This window comes from Haemaphysalis longicornis, unplaced genomic scaffold, assembly GCF_048455015.1.
Source record: "Haemaphysalis longicornis isolate Haplotype H1 unplaced genomic scaffold, Haemaphysalis longicornis Haplotype H1 scaffold_6, whole genome shotgun sequence".
NCBI classification, from domain to species: Eukaryota; Metazoa; Arthropoda; class Arachnida; order Ixodida; family Ixodidae; genus Haemaphysalis; species Haemaphysalis longicornis.
In genome coordinates this window covers 50647027-50674526 of record NW_027526407.1, presented here as the reverse complement: position 1 = coordinate 50674526, position 27500 = coordinate 50647027, and the positions used below count along the sequence as shown (strand labels likewise).

Sequence of the window (27500 nt, the reverse complement as noted above, 5' to 3'; positions counted from 1 at the left end):
TAATGCGTACCCATTCTAACTGTCTTCGGGGTTAACTATCTACGCTGGTGATCATATGAATGTAAGTCATGGGTTGTATAAATATTGCAACGAATATGATTCACCATACATCGCCGTTTCCCCGGGTATTCGTAGCTATTTTACCCCTACTTTACATAACCAACTTCTAAAGTCTAATGAGCGGAGCTTATCAAAATTATGTCTCAGATCCATGGCAAACAATGAAGGAGTAGGCCGGAAAAACTTGATATAGTGTCCAGTAGGTAGACAGAGACAGGCGATGTTAGTCGAGCTACAACACGGGGGTTCACCACCGTCAACGTCCGCAAGGACTGCCGTAGGGCCTGTGGTGCTTGCGTGCTCAGCTTATGCCCGAAGAAGGGTCAACCCCTTTGGAGTCCAGGCCTATCAACAGATGGCTCTGTTCTCTAAGTTACAAATACATTTTCACTGTCAACGGGGATGTTTGACAGAGCGAACAAAGCGAACAAAGAAGACTGCCCCAGCAATGTCCATCTACCATTCCAGCCCGGTCGAGAACCGAGACAAAGGCGAGCAGATGTCGGCGACCGAGATTATACCATAAAAGTTCAATGCCACTACGACGGTGATGGTTACTCCCGTGAAATGACAGCTAAGTAGACGCCAAGCCCGTCCCACGTTTGCGTAAACCACAGAAAGGAGATTCTTTTAGCACCTACCACACCAAAACCTACTTGAGAAGACAAGTCTGCCTCTATACAGCTTGGCACTTTCCTATATCTTGGTGTCGCTGAAACGCCAAAACAGTTCTAAACTGTCATTGAACTCACTTTTTCACGAACTGCGCACGATTTTCGCCAGTAGTAGTACTACTGCGCCATTTCGCGTTCTTGGTCTACTAGTAATAAATTTCATTCCAACCAGATTTGAGCTTAACGCGGGACTGTGCCACGCATTGGACGACATGCATACAAAGCGCTTCAAGATGTAGCATCCCAGCCTCTTAGCCACCACCTTACTGGGCGTCCGGGCATAGAGCTTCTATTAGACGTAATCTGAATCCCAACGGGTGGCTAAGCTGACGGCGACGAGGACCCAGTGACAAAGCGACGACATCTGCGCGACAACATCGCCCCGCCTTCGAACGCGAAAATGGTTTGCAGATCGCCGGTTATGCGGACGTGCCGGTACAAGGCGAGCGCCGCCACCGGCGTCATTCGCGCCGATCGGACTTTATGGAGGCGGCGAGAGGAAGACCTTGGAGGCGCCAGGGTCCGCCAACACCTCCCAGACGGGGGGAAAGCCCGGACACCGCCGCCCCGCATCGTGCGAGGGGACCGACAAGTCCGGTTGTCGTGCAGCAACGTTTTTTTTACATTCACGCTCAGCGTTGAGAACGACGGTATGAACAGGCCGTCACCGGCCGTACCGCGCCAAACTTCGCGAGGAGACTTTCTGGCGCACACGGAGGCGTCGGGGTCCGCCACCCTCGCCGCCAGTCTGCTGGCCCGGCAGACGAACGGCGACGCAGGGGGCCATTTCCTTTTCGAAGCCGGCCACGCAGGAATCCGGCAGGAGCCCATATAACGCAGCTGTCGCGTCCGAATGAACGCGACCGGTTGCTGCTGTTGCACTAACCGCGCCGTCGGCGCCGCCGCCGGGTCATCTGTTTGTCGGCAACGGGCTCGCAGAGAAACTTCCACGCCGAGCAGCCGACGAGTCGGCTCTCCTCTGTTCTCCGTCGATCCGTGGGGGGAGGAGAGGGGGATAGGTCTGCCAAGCGTGGTATTGCTGTCTGCCTGTCGGTTGGGTGCCCCATGACGTCGCGGCGGGTCGGCAGCGCTTCGGGCACTGTCTTGCGTCTGCGGAGGGGCTACTCTCCCACACTGCTTTCACCAGAGTTTCGCACTAAGAGCTTCAACGTCACGCAAACACAAAAGAACAACAAAACTACAGTTCGACATTAGGCGGACAGTGGGAGGCCGCGTTGACCAGCTCGGCGCCGCAGCTTCAGCAAGACCTCGCAGACCGGACTGACATTAGAACGGACTGGCGGGCTCCTGTGCTTGGGAGGGGCTGACCACACCCTCTTTCCCTTACCATATCTGCTCAAATAAACGTTTATTCGTACTCCAAGTTAAGAATATAGACTACGGTTCGCAGAAAGTAGAGCTGAGGGGCTCGAGGGTTGGCAGAACATTTGAAGACAGCACCTCATCTTTGAGAACTGCATGGAGTGTCTGTCCTGTGATGCCCTTCCGCGCAGCATGAAACCTACTGCTAGATGCAGAGACCGGTCAATCAGCGCTGAGTGCGCATGCGCGACGGGAGCAGAAATCAGTTACTTAGGTATACTAGCTTAAAATTAAGGGAAAGAAGTGGATTCGGACTGGGCATGTCATTCAGAAAAACGGGCGGACCAGAAGGGCAACAGAGTGGCTACCAAAAGACGGGACTAGAAATAGAGGAAGACCATGAATTTGAGGGAGGGATGGAATCAGAAAATTCGAAGGCAGGGAATGGAAGATAATACAAGGAACATAAAAGAGGCCTTTGTCCTGGGGTAGACACACACACACTTAACAAAAATGCTAGTAAAAAGGTAGTAATGGGTTACATTTACGAACTCCTTACGAACTTGACTATACCTCAGAACGGTACGTAGGTCCTGCCACTACTAAGTATTGGACCCAAATGTTATCGTTACTAGTCTAGAACGTGCATTTAGCAACTGCTGCTGGTTTGATACTAACATTCACTTAGTGACCAAATACTATGAACTATTGAACCTCATAACTACATCCCTTTTCCCACTTTAAATCACGATTAAAACTTGTTTTTTGCAAATTTACATGCTGACTTGTATATGCCCACATTTCAACGCATAATTCTAAAATTTTCGCTCAAGTATTTGATTTTTTGCGACAAGCCCCTTGACTATCAGAAAACTTTTGGCTGTTGGCTTATAAAAGCAAGAAAAGCAAACCAATTTCTTAGTTAACTAAGTCATACTAGCTCTCCTCGTGCATCCCGTCGGTTTTATTGCTCAATTGGTGTCTAAGTGTGACCTGCGTGTTGAATGTGTATGTCGTGCTGCGGGCTCAGCCGATCCACATTTTCAGGCGTATCTTTTTCCTAGGATACGCATGGCTCGTTAGTAAAAGCACTAAATACTCAGTTGATACCGTAACAAGTAACTGGTTAGTGTTCTGTTAGTAAGTGCCACAACCTTTTTCAAGAGTGCAAGTAAGTGCCACAACCTTATTTAAGAGTGCAAGTAAGTGCCACAACCTTATTTAAGAGTGCAATAAGGCTGGTGATGATGATTACTATTCTCGTCGACAACCATTTTCCTGGAAGGTGCCTCACTATCCGGTGTGGCATGCATACGGGATTTTTTTGCATTTCGCCCGACAAAGAAAATCGCCAGGGCCCCAAATCGATTCCTCGACCACATCGTCAACAGTGAAAGGTGCTTAGTTATTCACTCTGAACCCAAAGCATTGAGGAAAAATGAATCCCGAAGCAGAACAGACTTCTAATTTAATAGAGACCCGACATTTCGAAGCCCATGCAGGCTTTTTGCTACACGAGCAGTATGGCAAAAGGAAGGATAACAGAACTTCGGTTCCCCATTGAAAGAGAGCAGACTGTTGGGCTCCGAAACGTCTGGCTCCTCTATTAAATTAAGACAAGGGGTCGGCTTGCCTTTGTTTGCCAAAGAGCATGCACGCAGCCCGTATCTCGGCGCGGTGCTCTGCGGGAATGCAAACAAAGCACACACACCCCTCGCCCCACTCTCCTTAGAGAGATCCAGCGCAGAACGTGCCAAGTAACGGCATGTTTCTGGAATGGCACCGCTGCTTATCAGCAAAAAGCCGCTCGGTGCTGTTCGCAGCGCGAAGTGCGGTACCGTAAAACCCGGGTAGAAGAACATCAAAGCCCGTTTCATCAGAGAAAGATTGTTAAAACGCGAAGCTTTCTCCCATGCATCCTGAGTCAAAGACCTAATCCAAACTGATTTGCCCGCGTCAAATTGATTGATTGATTGATTGATCGATTGATTGTGCGGCTTAACGCGCCCACGCTACACAGGCGATGAGGCACGCCGTAGTGGAGAGCTCCGGATTAATTTTGACCACACGTCACGCAGTAAAATGATTTACACCCTTTTTGTTTATAAAACTAAAACACTTACACCTATGAAAAAAAATCACGCTTTTAAAGGGTGTAGTTAACGAGATAACACCCTCTGAAAGGTATTCTTGTGTCTTTTGCTGGGGTGTAAAGATGTTGTAAACCGCAAAACACCCTTACAGTGTGTTTTCCTTTGTTTTTTCTATGGTGTAAGGGTGTTACAGACAGCGATTTACACCCGGGGTGTAAATCATTTTATAGTGCAGGGAGCCAGGTTTTATTCCTACCACGGGAAGCGTTTTTTTCTTGAGGCGCTTGATGGGCCTTCGCTCAAACATCGTCTTTTTGTGAAACCCGTTGTATAAAGTTGGCTTTCCTGCAGTGCGTTTTACCCCGACGAGTGGCGCCATAAGTGAGGCATAGAAGGCCTAGCCCTTAGAAAGAAAAAAGTAAACAATCGAGGGCCATCTCCGCTAACGTGAAACCAGGGGAGGGGTGAGTAAGCAGTGTATAAGTGTATTCTTGGCGGATTGAAGTTTTTCCCACGAAGACGAAATTGTTGTGGGGTACAGGTATGCACATTTGCTGTAAGTCTCGTGTCGTTGAAGCACGAAGCGTTCTAGCACGAGGCGTTGGAAAACGTGCGTCCCGGTGCTTTAGTACCGTGACTACATGGTACTACGACGACATGAGACGGCGACAGCCCGAGCCCCGAAGGGGCTTCTCCCCTAATACCTCGGAACCTTCGTGCTGGAGATGTAACGCTGAGAATTGACAACCGGTTGTCAGTTGTTGGGTCGCCTGCGAAAACACGGATGGGTGAGCGAACTACAACATAAAGTAATCGCGTACCCTCTGGCGTGAGCATATAGATTAGTCACGCGGTCTGGCACAATGCAAGTCTTGTATTCAATAAAATTAATTGCAGAGAAGTTCCGCTCTGCCATGAATTGCCTTTAATAAATGATGAAGCAGCGGTGAATGTCCACTTCGCGGAGTCGAGAGTCGGTGAATCGAATGCAGCGGCGTTTGGACTGCATGCATTTACCCCGGAACGAAGTCATTCTCAGAATTAGCCTATCAGGCGGAGAACATTATCGATCACAATCATACTAGAAGTCTGGAGAGCGAGAAGCGGATTGCACTCTTTCCCCATCACACGAGAAGGAACGAACGGGCGTTCTGCTTTCAGCACAAGATAGGATAGCCGTTCGCGATCACGTGCTTGTAACAAAACAAGAACCATTGTGTTGACTTAGCAAGCTTCGTGGCACTATTATCTACCTGTGTCCGTGAGTCCGAGTCTGTCCGTCTGTCTATCTCAATCTGAGTGCGAGTCTGTCCGTCTGTCTATCTCAATCTGAGTCCGAGTCTGTCCGTATGTCTATAAAAATCTGAGTCCGATTCTGTCAGTATGTCTATAGGAATCTGTGAGACCGAGTCTGTCCGTCTATATGAATCTGTGAGACTGAGTCTGTCCGTCTATATGAATCTGCGAGTCCGAGTCTGTCAGTCTATATGAATCTGCGAGTACGAGTCTGTCAGTCTATATGGATATGCGAGTACGATTCTGTCCGTCTATATGAATCTGAGTGCGAGTCTGAGCGCGAGTGGCCAGAAAATGTACAATTGGCGCATATTCAGATCCCTCTAAGATACACAATCGCGATAATACGACGGAAGAAGAAGAAATGCCGGTTCAGTGAGAGCTGTATTTTACTCTCCGCCATACTCGAAACAGCACGGGTATCGAAAACTACTAAGCGACTGGGTTATAGCTCCTTTCCGCTCTTACAGAGGGCCGCGAACCCCACACAGCGACTGAACAGTTCCTATACACAGAGTCTACAGGGCGTGACCACTTATCTGGAGGGAGGCACTTGAAGAACACGGTTCATCATCGCAGGGGCGGCAAAGGGGCCGCGGCGGCGGAGGAAAGCGGCTCGCCCGATGACCCCCCTCCACTTCTCCGTGGATAAACACATAGCGGTGAGAAGGCTTTAAACACTCGTGCGTCAGCGCTGAGAATGTGTACACATGCGGCCGCGGCCACTCCCGAAAATACTTCACAGCGGGCCGCCCCGGCCGAGCACATGGCTCGTTTGCGCGTAAAGACGGAGAGCCCGGCCCCGCGCGATGAAGACAAAACAGGTGCCGCAAAATGGCTCCCGGCTCGGCCGGGGCCGTTCAGCCGCACGACGAGGTTAAAGGGACAGAAAACCGATTTTGGGTGCGGAGTACCTTAAAGGAGCACTGACACGAAAATTTCATGTTCCACTTTTATTGTTTTTATCGATGCTTAATGGTCTGGCGAACCCGAAACAGCCCTTCAAATACTTCAGCGCGCGATAGTTGATTACATTGAACGGCCTGAAAATCGTTTGTTTCAAATTCCCGCGCTTTCATCCCGAACGGCGCATATGACAGACTCCCGGACAGACGTCACCGCTTTGTGCGGACGTCACCGGCGCCCGCTTGAGAGGGTGTTGCGCCCGCTCGCCGCTCGTGGGGTCGCGCGCGTGAAGGGACGTCACGAGTTTTTGACGAGCGCTGTCGCGTCACTTCTTTTCCGCTCTTGGATTGACGTCACGCTGATGTCCATTTGCTGAGTGCCGCTCCGCGCGCTGCTCCGTCGGCGCGATAAATGAGATCCAATTGAACTACGTTCTTCGCGTCGCAGGCCGCTCATATTTCAGCCAGGGTATTATGTTGAGTGAAGGAAGCGAACTGTGCAATAATATTAACGCCGAAAATTGGTGTCAGTGCTCCTTTAAGACCGCACAATGGCCGTCCGCGTCCGTGCGCGTAGCATTTTACAATCGCAAAAAATCACACAGGCACCGGCAGGATTCGAGCCTGTGTCTGGTAGACCGAACAGAGTTAGTGTCAGTCGTCTTACCCATTGGGCGACGACCGGGAGTTAGAACCCGAGAGTCAAACAAACGGCTTACTCCCTCGCCTGTAACGGTGCGGAGTACCTTAGGACCTGCCATTGTCCGTCCGCGTCCATCCGTGCGCACACCATCAAACAAAAATCAAGCGAAATTCGATTTGAGCCGTGAGTTGCAGTTTCATTTAGGGAATAATCAAGGTGCAACTCACGGCTCAAATCGAATGACGGTCGGGGCGCAAATCGGATTCTGTGACGTCATAGAAAAGTCGCCGGAAAGTGGCTAGGGTGTCGCTGCTGCTGTTCTCCGAAATATCTTCGTTATCTCTTCGAACTCTGCGGCAAAATTGCTATCATTGTTGTCGAGACAAAACAGTCCTTCTTACTGACTCAAACTTGTATTTTTGTCTTCATGGCCCCTTTATTGGGCATTGCGAGTGATCGGTTCCGGGTTTCCTTATTTAACGGTTAAAAGACAAAAAACTATTTTCAACACCATCAAAACAGATACCCAAATTCCCACCCACCGGTTTTATCCCCGATGGCGACCCGGTACAGCCACTGACACACGCATGTAAGTTGACAGAACAATAAAAGTTGACGCCCCTTCGCATTCTTTCCAGCAATTAACACTATTTCCGACTAAGACTAGACGATCGGAACATATCCACAAATTTCGGAAACACGATTAGGTTCCCCGCAAGCGACCCGGTACAGCTCCTCTGACAACGTGTAAAAGCCAACAGAAAATATTTACACGACTTTGCATCATTACGAGCAGTTACAGCTGAGCAATGCTAGAGCCATTGTACCGCCCGTTTCGTACATGTTGATGGAGTGCAAATCTTGTTTTTCCAACCAAAGATTAGGGGGGTGCGCCACGCTATACAGTTGAGCATTATGAACCCACCCACTCACACACAAACACACACACACACCCACACGATTTTCACGATTTGATTGTGAAGCTTAAAGCACCGACGCTACACAGGCGATGAGGCGCGCCGTAGTGGAGGAACCCGGATTAATTTTGACCACCTGGGGATCTAACGTGCGCCGAAATCTCGAACACACGGGAGTTCTCGCTTTTCGCCTGCAGCAGAAAAGCGGCCGCCGCGGCCGGGAATCGAACCCGCGTCCTTAACCTCAGCAGCCCATACGCCTTAGCCACTGCGCCACCACGGCGGGTCACTCTACAAACGACTCCCCAAATACTGATTGGGAAGCTTAGCGCAAAAAAGACGAAGACGGTGGCAGACGATACAGGAAGACGAGCGGCTGCCTCGTCTGCCACCATCCTCGAATTTCTTGCGCTAAGCCTCCCAATCAGTATGTACCAACTAGCCGAACAGCACGTTCTATTGAACTCCCCAAATACTCCTCACAGACTCCTCAAATACTCCCCAAAGACTCCCCAAAGCACACCATCTTTCCCCATCCGCGCTCTTGCGTTGCGGCCAAGTCCACTACTCACGGCAGACAAAAAAATGCTCTGGACGCGACGAACCGTGAGAGAATTTAACAAAAGAGGAATGAAAAGAAGAAACGAAAAGCGCGAGACAGGCGACAAGCCGTCTGGCACCTCGAAGTTGGAATTATTCCAGGATAGTGGCTTGTTTCGGCGGGGGCCGCCAGACTGCAGGAATGGGGGCGCGGACCCGACGCCAAGAACAAAATGACGCGCTCTTTTGTTTTTTGTCTCTTCTCTTCAATCTTAATGGCCAAGGCACGCTTAAAAGGGGCCACTTAGAGCGCAGGCAGGTTTGGGACGGAACGACGTGCGGGAACGCGACCGTCACCGTTTAACGTCTGTTTTTGTGTGTCCAGGGAGCAAGCAAACGCCGGACGCGTCAAATGTAGTGATTCCGTTTTTTATATGGCTACTTTGGAAAACGTCGCAAGAGGACACGCATGTTTTGTATAGTTGACCTTCGCATAAGGGCTGCATTTTCCGCTATGGAAACAAATTCGAAGAACAGCGCACACGAAAAGAGTCAGAACAAATTCAACACAAACGCATGCACGCACACACACACACACTGTTTGCTGTGTGCGTCAGACTGCATACCGTCCTCGTTCGTGCGAGCTGGTACGCGAATAACCGAAAACACGCTGCCTGGGACCCTCCAAACACTGAATTAAATCCCCAGAAACGAATGTGCTACCATTTCCTATTTTTTTTCCTTTATCGTACCATACCAAGAATGCAGATACATACCGCAGCAGTATTCCGTATACACGCGCGTGCCGATATATCGCTACCTATCGTCGCTCTCGTTACTGGCAAAAATAAAAAAAACAGACGACGCTGATAAGCCGGAACGTACGTATGTACAGTCTTTCTAAAAAAGTTTATGGGCCACTTAAAATGTTCCTGGGCAACGGAGAATTTAAAAAAAAAGCTCAATGTTCAAGTGCTGCCGAAATGTTTACCATCAACAAAACGTTGGTGGGCCAGCTTTCTGGCATGTAACACTCCAGCCTCCCTCGAGAGCTAAGGTTTAGTGTCGAATTGTTTTTCTAACATGGCCTAGAAACTTTTGAAGAAGACTGTACGTAATCACACGTGGGTGTTGATAAGGGGGGAGGAGAAGTACGAGCAATTGCCAAACTTGAGGAGCCGAACTGCGATTACGCGCCCTCAACAACTAAGCCCTCCTTTAAACTAAAATTCGCTTACAATGAACTCCGGTTATAACGAAACAATGTTGCGTGATCGGGGTGGTTTGTCGCACCGGGGTTGGGGGGTTGACATTAAATAGGTGTGCACGAAGGCTTCTCGCAATTAGTGAGCTCTGCGAAGGGAAAGGCGGTATACGTGAAGAAACGAGGCGGCCCTGCCTTGTTGGGCTGACTGGGTCATTTCATACCGTATCAACGCGAATACAAGCCACCCGCGACTTTAACCAGATGTGCACATTCTTTTTTTTTTCAGAAATATTGGCGGACAATAAATTCAAAGGCGCTTACATTAAACAAAATTTTCAAGAACAAAAAAACAAGTGGTGTTGAAGTTAAAGTTAACAAAGCTATCAATCAAAAAGCTGCTCCACTGTTTGGAAGTAAGAAAAGAGTTCCTAATTAGGCATTGTCAGCATTATGGCGTCCGTAGCGATAAGCATTTGAATCGCGCAGTTTTCACCCCGGATAACTAGTTGCAAGCATCATGGCCGGGCTTTAATGAGACAGTCTAGTCCACTTATAACAATATCCAAGTGCCAAGGAAATCCCATCATTATAACCGATAATTGTTATAAGCGGGTTGCGAAATAAAAAGACGGAAAAGAGCTCAAAACGTTTTATTCGCATGCCAGCAAGGTCGTACTACTAATTTGCGGAAAAGAAGCCACAATCAGCCACCTTTATTTGCCGCGTGTGAAGCTAGCGCCACCTAGCTGAAGTAAATGTCCTTGGCGGAAACAAAGTCCCCGAGGGACTGTGTCACGAATCGGGCCTCCTACGAAGACACTACCTGAGTAGGCTGCGCAACCGCGTCATTAGAGCCGTCACTGTTGCACTTTTGGTGCACAATATAACCGGATTCAATCGTTATATCCGATATCGTGGCACCGGAGCATTGTAATAAGCGGTTTATTTTACCATAGAAAGAATACAAAAGTTGACGGTGCCATAGCTGTTCATCGTTATATCCGATATATTGTTATAAACGGTATCGTTATAATAAGTGGACTCGACTGTATTCCATACCAATAAACGTTATCACGTTAAGGTTAACGAAGAGTTCACCTCCCACAAATAGAATATCTCGACTTACACCGCATAGTTTTGTCAGTATTTTGTTCACAATGCCGATGAACAATTCGGTGCTTCAACTTTTCCATCACGGAGAAAGAAGGACAAAGGCTTTGCACCTCAGTGCTCGTCTGTGCATAACACACCTCGTTATAGGCTCTAATTCTCGAAATGAAAATACCGAAATACAGAAAAGGGTTCCGCGAAAAAGAAAAAAAAAGAAGGTACAAGTGTGAAAATTAGATGGCACAGGAAATTCCACGCGAACGGAATAGACTGGGTGGGGGAGAAGTGGGACTAGTAGACATGTAGCAAAATATTTACAAATACGTGACCATTGCTTAATACATAGTAAAGAAAAACATAACAGCCTATCTGCTCACTTAGTTGCAAGAGTCGTTGAAAGACGATAGTCTTCTGCCACATAAATGACCCTGTTGTTTTCGATGACTTTTTATTTTCACAATTTTTTCCCTTTTCCCATTCTCCCCCATCCCATTCAGGGTCTTATGACCTCCTCCAATAAACAGCCAATCAATCAATCAATCTCTCCCCCCCCCCCCCCCTCTCGTGCTCCTCTTCCTTTCGATCAGCCCACGATAACCAGGTGGACAATTGTGAAGTCAATTCAATTTTCCCGCGTTCCACTGCTCTCGCCACCCACTAGAACCTTTTTGTTACTGAACTTGGAACACTGCCAGGAGGTACAGGCTCGCGCGTGCTCTATGTATTTTTGGGTAAAAATATTTTTTTACAACGCGTATTTTGTTCCCTATCGGGAATATGAAGCACACATTTTCAATTAAAACAACACTTCGAGTACAATTTGTGTGTTGATGCTTTGCCTCAAATATGCCTAATGTTCTCTTTGTGCTCAACAATGTTGAAAGTAGAAAGAGAATGTTTCGGAGTTTTTGGCTATATTATCGTTCAATAATTGTTTTAACTTTTGACCGCGTGGCTGGATGGAGGGACAGAGACGCATAAAGACAGCCCAAAATTTTCGGGTTTAAGTAACCCAAGAAATACTATCGTCTTAAAAAAAAAAACACACGTTCGCACTTTAATGATTCCCGGCTTCCGTTTGTTGTGCGTGCGCAGTTAGAGTTGCGCAAACGTATCCGTTAGCCGCTACGGAAAGAACAAAAATGTGCCCCTTTCGGGGGAGGAGCGGATGAAGTTGTGCTCGAAGCGCGACAGGGAAAAGAACTCGACCAGTTTCGCCGCGTGGTCGACTTCCGTTAACTGGCGCGGTACAGAAGCTCCGCCGAATCAATCTTCGATCGGTTTCACAAAGCGAAGCGACTTCCTACGAGCATTTTTCTCGCGAACGGATTTATATGACCCCAATTAAAGGGACCACGAATACAAAATACAACCTCTTTTATTTCTTTTTGAACGAAGTAACATTTAATAGCCTCCTCAGTTCCATTAGAGCCACAAAAGACTTTCCTTTACCAACAACAACAACAAAAAAAAAGGAATGCAGAAAATATAGGAAAGTTTTCAAATTTCGCGCTTTACGACGTCAGCACAGACGCAATAAAGCGAAACCTTAGAAACACTTTCGAGGGCGTTAACCACATTGTAGGATTTTAGCGATACGATCAAACGGTACTAAAGTGCCCACTTCAAACGCACAGTCAAGTTTCTTTGCGGTGGCTTTAACGGGCCCACGTAATCGCAAAAACAAACCACTTATGAAGTCATTAAGACCTGGTACGAAAGTGACCACTAGGTCTCCACTGCTTTATCTGTTTTCCTCATTATCCAGCTTGGTCTTTGAAAAATCGCAATAAAATTATCACTGTTATCGAACGCAAATGTGTCCAAACTTGTATTGTGTCTTCACGGCTCTTCAAGGGTAATACCCGTGCCACACGTACACGAAAAGTGATATTAAGCGCTGAATTCCCCAAGTTTTACTGCCATTAATTCGCTGCTACACGCGAAAATCTAATGCCGTTAGCTCTAATGTTATTTTTGGTTTAAGGAGTTTCGCACAACTCATTCGCCCTCACGAACGCCTTAAATCTGCCTACACTCGAACGCGATGAGCACCAAATGAAACCAACGAAACTCTCAGCACCACAGTGTTGACGCGGAAACGTAACTGAACTTCGGAATAAGGATTTTTTTCTGCATACTTGGTGGCAAAGTTCTGAAGACGAAGTTCACTAAAACAGCAAAAAGAGGCAAAACATCGTGTCGCTCGTCGTTCCGAATTTTACCAATGGTTACCGCTGGCCATAGGTCGGCGTACTCACTCGTCAGTACACTCATTTGTACTCATTTGTACTCAAACTCACGAGTGAGTACGATGATGAGTGATCACACACCCAGAAAAAAAACAGTGAGTACGATGACGAGTGAGTACAGGGGTAAGTCCACTACTCGTGAGTACAGTACTCATGAGTACACTACTCATGAGTATGAGTACTCATGAGTACAGTATTCATGAGTATGAGTACTCATGAGTTTGAGTACTAATGAGTAGGAGTACTCATGAATACACAGTACTCATGAGTACACAGTACTCATGAGTACACAGTACTCATGAATACACAGTACTCATGAGTACACAATACTCATGAATACACAGTACTCATGAGTACACAGTACTCATGAGTACACAGCACTCATGAGTACAATACTCATGAATACTGTGTACTCATGAGTACTGTGTATTCATTAGTATATGCACTCCTGAGTACAGGAGTGCAAACAAGTTTTATCACGAGCTCGAGTCCGGACGCGCGTATACGAGTCGCAAACATTTAGCGGTGACGCTGTGCACCTTAACTGTCAAGCATGGTAAAATTGCACAACGAAAACTGCACCTCCCTCCTTTCCCGGTCCCTATTTGGCGCTGTAAGCGTTTTTCGGCGGTCGCTCGCAAAGGGGTCACGGTGAAGAGGGAAAAAGGAGGGGGTGAGGGCCCGGCGGGAAACCCGGCCGCAGTTGCTCTTCTCTGATGGGACTTGTTGACTGCCGCAGTTATTTTTGTTGACGCGGCCTGTGAACGCATGGCGGCTTCATTGCGCTTGCTCCCTTCCAATTGTTTTAGGGTAGAGGCGGTGGAGGCTGCTAACAACGCACTAACTAGGCGTACTGAAGTCCCTCTTTTTCAGTCTTCAGAAGTTTCCATAGACGCATGTCACGCTGTGTAGTCGTTTCGTGAGCCGAACCGCTCATTTCAACAGTCGCAGTTAATTTACGTAACTCGCGTCAAACCGACTGCGCGGTTTGTAACGTTAGCTGTGCGTATTCAAGCGACAGTTTGGCTGATGTACGTGCGCCCGTATGGTTTTATTAGGTTCCCATTTTGAAACATTTTGCTCAGGTTCGCTAGTAATATGGTCTCGTGTAGTGCCATTTACAAGTGAGCATATAGCCCCACCGTGCACTACGGCGTGCAGGCGCGGCGGTGGAATTTGCCCCAGCAATGGAAATAAAATATCCGAGTACACCTAAGCACGTTTGTGAGTTGTGAATCGGACATCATAATATCCAGTTCAACGCGTGCGGCGCCTTGTTTAGCCTCGCATATTTTGTCGAATAGCTCTGTCATCTTGCCGCTGGAGGAGCATTTTGCTTTCGAGTGGCTTTACTTTCGAGTGGCAACCCGATTCGCCGCTTCTCGTTTATGCCACCGTGTAATAAGGGCGCTGACGATGATGGTGAATTTCGGTGGTTGTTATTCCCCTAACTTCACTACTGTTTACAGGCGGGGCGACCACCCCTCGCTAGCAACTATACCGCGGAGTTTAAGCTCGCACTGTGAGTGGCCTCGTGAAGGAATTGTTTTGAATTGACACACACACTGTTGGGATTGGGCCATTCTAGCTCAGTCACCACTGTTCGATTCACTTCACTTAATTTTCTTAAAGCCCCCACAGGGGGTGTTACATAAGGGGCGCGTTGAACAACATAGATACAAAAGCCACAGGTTAACAATACAGATGCATAGATGTTGCGACGTTGCCCTGCTCAGTCCGCCATCGACGCGGCGCAGAGGAGAGCGATGAAGTTGTCGAGCCGACGGTGATTTTAAGCTGCATTCATATACAATATATACAAAGGTAGCAAGAGCGTTACATGGCTCGCACAAAGGCACTTCTCAACTCAGTGCCTCCGATGAAATGCCGCTGCACAGCCGCTGCTTCAGGGCTGGTTTTATACCCCCGGGGTTCGGCCGCAGCCACGTGCAGTTCGAATCTTTCCAATCAGGACTATCACTGGCCGCAGTTTGAATCCGGCGAATGCAGGCGAAGTGATTGCGTCAGCCGAGCCACGAATGGGAAAGGGGAGGCGACTCAGCGGCGCCGTCTCCAGTGTCTACTCGTCGCTGCGTGTCTTTTGCGGGCCGGTCGTCCCAAGCATAATTTGGTGCGGCCGTCTCACTGGGAAAAGGATAGTAGACTCGGCGGCGCCGTGTGCCGCCAGTTGCGGCACGTCTGCCGCGGGCTGGCTGACCGAGGCGCGAATCGGGCACACCGTCGGCGCGTCGCCAGGTGCAGCAAATTTGTGTCATTGTGTCAGGCGCTCTGGTTAACCGCACACACACGCATAGAAAAATTAGTAAGATCAGACCCGTGTGGGTTTTGGCCTAGCTGTTAACGGAAATAGACACAACGACGCGTAGTGCCCGTCCTGTCCCTTTTTCGCGGCGGGACCTCCCTCTTTGGCTTTTCGCGCGCTAGCCGGTTTTCGTCTTTCTGTTTATCTCTTACTTTGCGGGATGGAGGCAGTTGCGAGGGGTACAGTTGCGCAATGTTCGCAGAATTCGGAACAGCGGCGGCAGCGTCTCTTTCCAGATGGTTTTAAAGACGATAGTCTTTCTTTCGCCACTTGAGCGCGACAATGTTGGCCTGTCAGTCTGTCTGCCTGTGTCCGTCATAAAGATAATTCATTATTGCAACTTAATATCACGCCCCGCTGTACACATGGGAGCTACTGGGGTTGCCGTTAAGTAGCTTCACGTACATAATGCGCCCTCTCTACAACTGGCCAACTGCCCCGCGATTCCAAACGCGAGTGCGTACGTCCCGTTTCGCTCTCTCCCGTGTACGTGCCTTCACGCAGTGGGAAGCCCTACGACAATGCACCGTGTAAGTCGTTTTCTTCTCAGGCTCCTCTGTCCTGATGTATATGTAATGTCAGTATTTCTAATTAGTTAAACATTTTATTTTTTTCTTTTTAGCTTTCATTCGAGCCACGACCTAGCTAAGATGTTGCAGTCGACAGGATCATGATTTAAGGCCACGGGAGGACGAACGGACGAACAACCTGGACGGACCGCACCACGACTACGAGAGTGCAGCACGCAGACATGGGGCACCGACGAACTCCACGCCAGCGATGGTCGACACAGTGCTGACTTCAACGGAACGCTACGTCCTATGCTCTACGAAGAAACAGCAGTTCGTGAGCGCACTTCGATTACGAGGGCTACCCTGCTCTGGCCGTAAGGACGACATCATCTTGCGTCTTCTAGAGGACAACGAAGAACGTCGCCATCTCTCCAAACGAACGAATGTGCCAACGTTACTTCAGGCTGCCTCCGACAACAAACGGCAGATGACCCTGCAAGCGGCGCTGTTTGAGAGCAGAAGGCTGCGTGATGAACGAGAAAGTTTTCTGAGACAACTGGCGAGTGTCGGCCGCACGTTTTCCCCGGTACCTGGACTGCATGAGATCTGAGCACAGGCAGAATGCACGACGGCACGCACATTAACGAGACGACGCATGCAAAATTGTGATTGCGTGCTCACCGGACCTTTCCCAGGTAATCGCCACGATTACGGAGACGCATCGAAGGTCAGTGCATTTCTGGCGAGATCACGAACACACGTTGCTCTGCTACATCGCCCACGAGCTACATCGCCCACGCGCAGGTAATTCCAGCAACAAGCAACGAGACGCGCAACGTACGCAGCGCGCACGAGCCAGAAGGCACCACGTTCCTGGCACCCGCTCTTCCGCTACAGACGTACACGAACGGAACGCTGAGAGCACGGAACGCAACGGAGCCGGTACGTACATTTTCCGCACGTGCTGTCCCGGCGCGGGTCCACGCAACCAGCGACATCGCATCCGGATTGGTGGATATGGCCACGACAAGCGAGCAAGACGCACCGCGCCCGAAACGCACCATACGTGGCGAACGACCGCACCCCAATCATAGGGGAGTTTCATAGATAAAACGAGACGCACAGCGCACGAAACGCACCAGAAGTGACGAACGACATCCAACTTGAACCAGTGGAGCTGACCACGGAGAACGAAATGCAGAACGCACGGAACGCCACGAAGCCGCAGCACACACGGAGGAAACTGCTGTTCGCGACATCCTCCGCTCCCACTGCAGGTGCTATCCGGACTTGGCCAGCGAATGTTACAACCGCAGAAATCACCTGGCCACAAGCAACAAAAGACCCAGCGCACGCGGTTCAACCCTACCGGAAAGTACGAGCTCTCTGACACCCGCTGCTCCCGCCCGAGTCCAGCGGACGAACGACATGACACTCGTGCAAGTAGGTCCGTCGACTAGCTAAGACACGGCCAGCGCACGCGGCATGTCCGAGCCAGAATTAACAAGATCACCGGCACCCGCGCTGCGATCGAGACTCACAAGACAAACAACATTTCGTAAGAGAGGACGCAACCGCGAGCAAGCGGACTCGCGATAAACGGATCCTACTTGTATGGGAGAGATAGCGATTATAGCATTCTCGAAATAACGGGCAAAAGACGAGGTCTTGAGCGACGACACGGACACGGCAAGAACGGCAACAAATGAACCCGATCCAGACGAAGCATCGAATGCCCTGACGATGAAGTCACGCTTGCGACGCCGAGGAATGTGGGACCGAACGGACGGCACGAACTACGCCCGCTTCCCCACCACAACGGTTTCCCTTCCGAAACAACCACGGCGACTGCGAGCACGGAACCGCAACGACTTTGACCGATCAGCCATGCCACCCTACGAAAACGCCCCGCTACCGCACACTAAACGAAAAGCCAAACGGCTCCCGCACCATACGCAACGCACGCGTCAATTCAAACAACGTCCTCAACGTGCCAAACTATGCCATCCCTACACAGCGCAGCTCGCCACCGGACAAACCAGACGACTACGCCCCCACATGCATCAAGCACGCGACGAGCTACACGAACACAATCGCCGACGGAAGCGGCGCAACCAACGCAACGCCGTAAACACTGTCAAGTTCAGGTCTGACGAAGTGAATCCCACGGCACACACACAATAAAATCAAGCAGATTTGAAATTCACCGAAACTCAACGAGACGAACACCCTCTTAACGAAGTTTCTAGTATCTGGAACAACAAAAACAAACGCCAGCATTGAGCATCTGTGAACAAGCGGACAGTGATCTGGATACGAACGGACGTCAATCTACGCGAACGCTTCATTGTGCCTGGGGGCAGGCGCATTTCGGATTCAGAGCACGATTAGGATGCGTATCAATGCGCCTGGAAACGAAAAAGGGCGACAAAAGCTGCCACCCGAAGACACGCAGAAAAACGCAGTTTACGGCCACGGCCGCACCGACAAGCCCCGAGCTCCCCTGAGCCCGACCCGGCCTGAGAACAAGACGAGACGCCAGGCGCAACGCGAGTGCTTACGTTCCATTTCGCTTTCTCACATGTACAGTGTACTTGCCTTCGCACAGTAAGTCTCCCAACGACAGTGCACCGCGTCAGACGTTTTCTTCCTCTGTCCTGATTTATATGCAACCTGTGTTTTTCTAATCAATTAAACAATTTATTTTTTCTACTTAGTCTTTCATTCGAGCTACGACCTAGCTAACAGTGCAGATAAGTTGATTATTCGTGAGTAATACAAATTGAGTACTCATGAGTACTGATTGAGTACTCATGAGTGCAGAATGAGTAGTACTCATGAGTGCAGAATGAGTAGTACTCGTGAGTGCAGAATGAGTAGTACTCGCGAGTGCAGAATGAGTAGTACTCATGAGTAGTACTCATGAGCAGTAGTACTCATTGAGTACTCATGAGTACAGAGTGAGTACTCATGAGTACAGATTCAGTACTCATGAGTACAGATTGAGTACGAATACTCGTGAGGACAAATGAGTTTGAGTACAAGTGAGTACTATTACAAATGATTATTTGATGAGTGAGTACGAGTGATTTTGTGAACAGACGAACTTTTTGAGTCTGAGTTTGATTGAGTACAGCGTAAATAAAAAAAAAATGTGATTGAGTTTGAGTGAGTTCTTTCTGTTTTGCCGACCTATGCCGCTGGCAGGCGACGGCAGCTGCTGAAGCCACTTTTAGAAACGGCTCACACTATTTTTTAGAAAACCCTACTTCTCATAACGCTTCCTTCCACGAAAAAACATTTTAACCCTTGTAAGACGTTTTTATCTGCATTAAAGGCTTCTAAAATTTGAGTGCACTTCTCTTTTTGGTCATTATCACCATCATGCCTATCGCGTGAAGCACGGCCCGCCCAAATAATGTCGTTCGGTATCTTACGGCCTTAAACGCTTAATGTCATTTTTCGTACACATGTGGCACGGGTATTATCGACCTCGAAAGGGCTAACCAGTCATACGGGGGGAAGGGGGGGGGGGTGCATTAGCTGGGAAGGTTGGTAGGGCGACATCTTGACAACGGCGCTAAAGAACAAACAAGAATAAAAGAAGCAAAGAAGACGACGAGACGATCGTCTCCTGTCATCAATTATCCTTGTCTATTCCCAGCGCTGCTGCCAAAATGTCTAACCAACCAGATCCGGCAAAAAGAAAAATAATCGCAACTCAGCGTCCTTGAATATTAAGGAAAAGGAGCCCCGCATGCGACTGGTTGTGTCAGTTTAGGCTGGGAAAGCAGTTCCCCCCCACACGAAAACATAAAACGTTCACGGCCACATTACGGCTGCTGCTTTGCGGAAGCAGGTTGCGGGAAAACGTTATCGGCGGAAAGCGCTTCCCCGTGTTCAAGGCCAAAATAAAAGTGAAGCAAATAAACGTATCCTTTTTAGCGCTGTCCTTTCCAAGTAACATCATGCATCAACTAGCCAGTTTCAGTTGACTGGCTCAGTTACGGGAAATTCTGCAAACAAGAGCGCCAGCAACAAAATAACCGCAACAGTGAATGTTGGTTACACTATTTTTTATGAAACACCTCGAAGGTCGCAAGGCTGAACCCCCGAGTACTTGGCAATTAAGTAATAAATAAAAAAAAGGTGCGGAGATTGAGCTTACGTATTCGGAATCAACACCAAGTGCCTGCTCGGGGGAACGGCTTTTAAGCGGGCGTGAGTAGATTTTCTGGTTGGTTGGCGTGCGTGTGCAACGTAACAGAAACGGCTATCAAGGTGTTAACTTGAAGCTAAAACAGGCAGCACAGTTGAGTACCAAGCCACTGCTTTCAGCCGATAATGCTAAAATATGTAGCGAACCGTGCACCGAGCAAAATTTATGCCAATGGCTTCCTCCTGATCTCCCACCCGGGCCGCCCGCCATTCACGGGCAGTCGCGAGTGCTCTCAGCGATTTGCGGCAGCGAGGGGGGAGAAACGGAATAACTTCGCTCTTCCGCGCGAGTTTAAAAGAAACAAAAAAAGGGACAGGAATAGTTGACAGTCGCTCCAGAATTCACGAGTCTCACACTATCTCCATCCGCAAGCGTTTGGCAGCCGGTTCTCGGGCGCACCGAAAGTGCCTGGGAACGGGCCGGTCGCAGGCGATGCGCGTAGCAGACGACGTGCCTCGACTCGGTAAGCACGGACTAGAAAGATAACCACGCCCGGGTCGCAGAGAGCATGCGCGGAGGCGGCTCCTCAAACGCCGTGGGCTGCAGGTACGGCTCTGATAGCGCTAAATGCCACGCACAAGACCCCGCGTTCGCGCTCGGGGGGAAATAGTAACGTCGCCGACTTTTTGCAGCCCGCCGCCGCAGGCGCGTTGCGTCGCCGGAGGTAGCAGACGACACGTCCCAGACCGGGCCGTAGCAGACGACGGGGCTCTTCTCCGGCGGGAAAGCGCGTCGTCTGCAGCAGCGACTACACGTGCCTCAAGCCGGGGAGTGGTTCGAAGGCGCCCGTGGGTGCTGGCACCTGCCGGCGCGACGACGCCGGTTCTTCGACGACGGGTTGACACGGTCGCAACTGCCTGCCTGGTGGCTGCTGCTGCAGCAGCAGCACCACGCTGCGTTCGCTGAAGCGTCGGCACAATGGCGTTCCCAAATGTCGTCGGGTCAGGCGACCGTCTGCACACCCCGTCGAGCCCGCAGACGACCGCGCAACGAACGGTCCGCCGCCACCCCCGCGCACGCCTACTCGCATGGAAGGCGCGTACACAGCAGACACACACACTCGTCCGAGGAAATAAGATCGCGATCGACAAGCGTCTCACCGGCGGAGGAGGAGGCGAGCAGAACCGGCGGCGACACGAGTAGCAGGAGGAAGACCTGCAGAAGCGGCGGCGGCAGCCAGGGGCCGCGTCGTCGCATATCCCCCTAGCTGCTTGTCCGGCGCGGGCGCGGGTCCGGCGGCCGCAGCGGCGACATTCTTGCACGGCGGGCGAGGCACGTCTGGAGGCAGGTCCGACCCGGCGGCATGCCGGCGTTCGACTGGCGCGGAGTGGGCTGCCGCTCGGCGAACCACCGCCAGGGGCCGCGGCAGCCTGCAGCAGCACCCCGCGAGCGAGCGTGTATTGTAGAGTAGTATTTTAGGCGCCGCAGCAGCGCTGCCGCTGCCCGCGCTGCGGACAGGAATGCCTCCTGCCGCCGTTCACACAACGGGACGGCCGCCGGAAGTCCGGACAGCTGCGGAGCGACAACAAAGCGCCAGTTCCGGCAGCTGGCCGTGCGCGCACAAGCGTGCAGTAGTGAGTTCGACGAGGAGGAGGACCCTTCTTCGATTGCCGCTACACCCCATCGATCGCCCAGGGACCAAGTGACCAGGTAGTTAGAAGGAGAGAGTCGCTTTTTCCTCGTCGATTATAAAGTGAGCACCAAGGCAGCCTGCCAAAAGCCATCGCCTGCGGCTGCTGCTCTCTGGCGCGTGGCCTGCGCGTGCGGAAGACACGTGCCAACCACACGCCCCCTGAAGTCAGGCAACCCTGCTCGCCGCCGGCCGTTCGATTTTTTTCGCTCACCGCTGTGTTGCGCGCCATTAACGCGAACAGGTGAGCTATGGGAGCTTCGAAAGCCAATTTTCCCCGAGTTAAACGAAAGAACGAATAAAAGCTGCCCACGAAGGGTGGTGAAACAAAGTTCCCACGAGTGCTTCTTCGGGTTTGTTTTGGGGAACGCGTGCCCTGATCGTTGCGTCTGGAATTAAGAACGATGCGCAATTCATGCGATCGGAGTGGTATGTATCGGGTGCTGCGAACAAGGTGTGTCAAGTTTAAATAAACCCTCAGTGAAATATGCCTGTCAAGACGCCTTCCATGATGCGGCTATTTCAAACACCCCTCCCCCCGTTTTCACCCTCTCTGCTTTTTTTGTGTTTTGGAGAGAAGAAAACTTGACAGCATTGCGAAGACAATAGTAGGAATTGTGGTTTGCCTGAATGGGCTCCAATTAGCCTGCTACGATTGGGTTGTTGATTCACTGCAATTGGTTGGCAATTTAATGGTGATGGGAGGATAAGGGTAGCGGAGGATAAGGACGAGAGAAGGTTTTGTACGAGTGAGGTGAATAGTGAATACAGATAGAAATAATGGGGAACAGAGTAGCGCGACACGGATCGGGAGGGAAGATGCGAGAGGAATGGTTCAATGGTAAACCGGAGAGGAGGAGCGTTATGGCGAGAGGAATGGTTCAATGGTAAACCGGAGAGGAGGAGCGTTATGGCGAGGGAAATGGAGTTAAGCATCAGTGGAAGGGAGGTGGGATGACGCGAGGGGGAGTAAATGTGGAGGACATACAAGACCGGATGGGACGAGGAGATTTGGGAAGGGAGAAGATAGGATTGCAATGGTAAGTTGCGCTTGTTATGATCACAGAGACGGACACAGGAAAGAAAAACGTGCGCTTTCACAAGAAGGCCGCGCAGTCTTGTGAATATACGTTTTTTTTTTTTTTTTTTTTTTTCTGTGTCCGTCTCTGCGTTCATAACAAGCGCAACTTACTTTCAAAAGCATGTTGCACCAACCAGCCCGACATCAAGCTTTACAGATTGCAATCGAGCTTGAAAAAAAGGTGACGAAATAAGGGCAAGGGTAGCTTGCGGAAAAATGGTAGAGTAGAGGAGCGAAGGAGGACGGGAGGTTGAGAGATAAACATAAGAGTGTTAAACGCGGGGTAACAGCGTGAGGGGGAGGAGTAGTTGGAAGAGAGGCGGAAGCCTTGCGTGGCCAGGGCAGCAGAAACGCTATCGCTTTTAGACATCCTTTGCAGTGAAGCGACCAGGTAGGCGTCAGAGCACGTAGCGTCAGAATTGTTTCTACTTTCCGCAAGAGATTTCGCAGCCTCTCTACAGCTGCAGCTGTCGTCATCCAGCTTGGATTTCCTGGATGACTCGCGACGTGCACCGCCCCTTCCGATAATCGGGACCGTGTGATTCCATGCATGGTTAGAGCCCTCACTGCAGCGACGAGCAGGTATGGTCTAACGATTGGGGATTCGGTGACATGTGCGCAGCAATTTTCGCGTCCTGTTCTATTTTTTAAAACGAAAAGGCTAATATTGGCCCCAGCGAGCTCAAGTTCCGTACCAAGTTAGTTAGGCAGCTCTAATCCCTGTTGTTCCTGGCCAAATGGTCCATCATATTCTCGAATAAATAAATCAATGAAATCATGTGGCTGAGTAAAAAAAAAATGCTGGTAAACCCCCCCCCGAAAAACCGACCATACTATCTGGACTCCGCCTCGAAATAAATCTGGCTTTAATAAGGCGAAAACTTGATGGCTATACGTTTTTTATCATTTTACGATCACGATCATTTTACATATGTACGCAGCGAAGGTCCCGTAGCAGTGTGTGGACAACTGTGGACAACTGTGGACAAACGACGCAAACGTACGCAAGAGAGTTTTCTAGTTAATTAGTACTTGTGCAGTGGAAAGAAGAAATCACAGATCGGCTCACAGGCACGCATAAAACATTAAATTTTGTCCCGGGACATCAAGGGGACATCCGATGACGTCACCAACCAAGACATCCATCCCACAGGAATTACCCTCGTCAAATACGAACGACGGTGATATGACGGCGTTTCTCACAAATCGGACTGAAACCTATAGGCATTGGACGCCTCCATTCGACCGCCTTCAATACCGTCACTGAAGGTACACCTCAATGCTCTGTACTTTTACAGCTTCTTTTTAACATCGCTATGAAGCAGCTCCGCTTCTACTGCAACCTGCGGCACGCGATCTACGCCTACGATCTCACCCACTGGACAGCTACAGGATCCATGCCTCAGCAGCAGGATGCCATGCAACACGCCGTTGAAGAAGCACACCGTTATCTACGTCAATAAAATCCACTTATTAAGACCAGTTTCCCTTCGAAGAAGACGAGTTCTTGCTATGACAAGCCCCATAAATAACCGTTTCCGCATATACCACAGGTCCGAAGCGCAGCTGCCGGCTGCCACTCGCTGCGACCATTTAGTGTGAAATCGCACGACGTGCAGCTTGACAGCGTTGTCAGCTCGGGTACACGTGGTTTCCAGGAACTAGCTTCGGGTCCGAAAGGCCAACCAGTGTTCCCCTCGACGTAATCCTTGGGATCACAATGACAGAAATCAGAGAAATTTCTCGACAAGCGTTGCCTTCAAGCGTACACGTCAATTGCCGCGTTTTTTTTTTTGTCCCCCCCCCCTCCCCAGATGTGGCAGAGCCAACTGAACCTTTCGCTGGGCTCATGTCGCCTACATCATTAATCTCTCCGTCCCTCTCTGTCTGTCTGTCTGTCTGTCTAAAAGGCATATGTATAACAATCTCAAAGCTGTTGCCTGTCTGTCTGTATGTATGTATGTATGTATGTATGTATGTATGTATGTATGTATGTATGTATGTATGAATGTATGTATGCATGTATGTGTATGTATGTATGTATGTATGTATGTATGCCTGTCTGTCTGTCTGTCTGTCTGTCTGTCTGTCTGTCTGTCTGTGTATGTCTAAGGGGCGTATAACAATGCTCAAGACAGCTGGAGGGAAGAAAAATACTTTTTAAAACATAGGTGGAGTACAAAGGCACCTTTATTTCCCCTCTCTAGCTTCGTGCCCTCGAAGTAGGTACCAAAAAAAGAACTGGAATGCGGATGCAGGGGGGAGGAGGCGAGATTTCAGGACCACCCGTTACTGAAATCTCGGCAAAGAGCACAGTAAATTCTGCCACCGCATAAAATTCAAAATTCTTAATTTTATAGGTAAGAAGAGACCGGTGGTGCTGCAAACTTCAACGTCTTCGATTTCGCGTAGACTCCGACTGGATAAAACGGAGACAGGAGAGACAAACACAGAGGGCCGCATTGCTATCACGTTGCGGGCTGGTCTTACCGTTGTACGTGATCACGTTGCGGGCTGGTCTTACCGTTGTACGTGGTTGTACGGGTTTGTAAAAAAGCTAGCTTCTGGCCTCGGGGCCACTAACAGACATCATCGTGGAGCGGAATAGCTCCGTGGCTCCTAATATTAGGTGTACGCACCAGCGTATCACCCGTGCGTATCAAAAAGAGAAAGAGGGGCGCGCGACAGTGTCGCCGTGTCAGGGGCGGCAGAGACAGAGAGCCGTGTCGTCGGCAATAGTCAGTCGCCAGCTGCGCAGCTGCGTTTGGCCAGCGGCAAAGCACGTCGTCGCACTCCTGCCGCCGCCTCGTTCCACACCCGTGCGCACGGACGTACAGAAGTGGACACCCATGCATGCTGCCGAGCCGACGACCTGGGCGCGCTCCCGGGGTGCGACGGGCAACGAAACGCACCGTGTGATACACCTACGCGCGACGAGGTTTCCCGTGCTGCGGGGGGCCGGCACGCCGAAAACCACAACACTGGCAAGCTCTTTTCTTTTCGATGCGCACACGTAATGCGGCGGGGTAGAAAGGAAGTTGTTTTGTTTTAGGGCCGAAGCCCCTTAGGGGGCTTGGGCTGTTGGTGTCTCCTGTCGTCGCCGTAATCTACGTCGTAATCGCCGTCTTATGTAGTCACGACACTACAACACCGGGAAACTCCCTTACGCCTCGCGCTACAACGTAACGCGTACTAGAAAACACCGGGACACTCGTTTACGCCTCGCGCTAGAGAGCTTCGTGCTTCAAAGACAACAGACTTTTACAGCAAAGCTGTATACCTCTACCCCCCAACGGTTTCATCTCCATTGGCAAAAACGCCAAGGCGCCAAGAATACACTTGCACACTGCATGCTTCGCCCCTCCCCACGTTTCACGTTAGTGGAGATGGCCCGGGATATTTTTGGTGCGATAGCACGTTTGGTATGCGGCGATTTTGTGACCGTCCGTCTGTAACTCGGAGCTCCTCATTAAAGGGACAGACAGTTTATGTTTGTGGAAAGTATTCTCTCTTTCCCAAATGAAAGGGCACCACCTGAAACACCTTAACCCGAAACGGTTTCTGTGATTGTGGCCTAGAAAGTTTTAAATTGAGAGTTTTAAAGACATACGTACACCCTGTCCAAAGTAATGCTGGCAACCATGACAGTCAGCCGTGCGGCAGCACACTTTTAACCGTACGTGAGATGAAAAGAGGTATCTAAAATTTTTCCACAGCTAAAACAATAATGAAGTGCACTCTTTCCCATTCCTTTGTGCGGTTTCTGAATCCTGCATTGAAACCGGCGAAGTTTGGATACGGACGGTAGTGTCACGTTTGAACACTACGTGGCGCCACCTTTGAGATTTCAACGTAGGTGGGCAGCTAAGGTTTTTCGGTACCTATACTTGACAAGCGTGGACACGCAGTGGTCAAGGAAGACTAGAAGGCTAATGATGAAATAGGGAAAGAACAGTGGAGAATCCGAAACAGCCAAGGTAACCAAAAAAGAGGCAAGACAGATAGAAACGGATCAATGGAGGGAAAAAATGGAAGCTAGAGCGTCGTTAGAGATGTACAGGGCTGAGAAATTGGACAGCAGAAAGGAAAATTTCTACGATAATTCCCACGGCAGTGCTTTGCTTTTTGAGGCTAGAGCAGGTTGCTTGCGAACTAAGAGTTCTGTGGGGAAGTATTCACAATACGATGGGGTACGCGTGGTCTGCGGAAAAGAAACAGAAACTATGCGGCACATAGTGTTAGAATGTGAGGTTATCCATCCAAATCTACATGAGGGAAATATTCGGCTCCCAGAATCCCTAGGATTTAAGGGTAGCACAGAGGAAGTTCGTCGCCTAAAGAAGACTGGAATGCTGGTGGACGAAAAGCAGAGAGGGGAATATTGCCTAGGACAGTTACCACCAGTAACAGGAAAAAAAAGTTTTTTGTGCCTACCTTAAGCAGCGTTAGTATTAAACCAAGAGTATAAAACATAGGTATATTAGTCCTTTTTGGTAAGATGACGTCATCACCGCGCTACAAAGGGAAAACCAATGGCAATCATCATCATCAGAGAGTTTAGTGACAAATTAACATTATTTTCGCTGGTTTATATAGGAATTTCTTGCTGTTATCCCGGTATATAAAACGCTAGCTTTCTTCATATGAGCTACAGGACGTACACTCCACAAGAATTGGTTGTCTGTCCCATTAACATTTGACAGTCCCGGAGGATG

The 27500-nt window shown here is 49.8% G+C and overlaps 1 protein-coding gene across 5 annotated transcripts in view; it reads right to left on the bottom strand.

The window, feature by feature from the left end:
• Nucleotides 1–27500, bottom strand: part of LOC144142632 (protein kinase C-binding protein NELL1-like) — a 98462-nt gene that overhangs the window by 18515 nt on the left and 52447 nt on the right. For 2 of the 5 annotated variants that reach the window (XM_077674279.1, XM_077674277.1), the window contains exon 2: nt 21175–21444. The exons of 1 other annotated variant lie outside the window; for it this stretch is intronic. In XM_077674279.1, coding sequence (XP_077530405.1) covers nt 21175–21271 — 97 coding nt within the window. In that variant the 5' untranslated portion in view covers nt 21272–21444. Of the gene's footprint in view, nt 1–20697; nt 20816–21174; nt 21608–27500 lie in introns of those variants that run through there. 2 more of the 5 variants (XM_077674278.1, XM_077674281.1) reach the window with 2 other exon arrangements.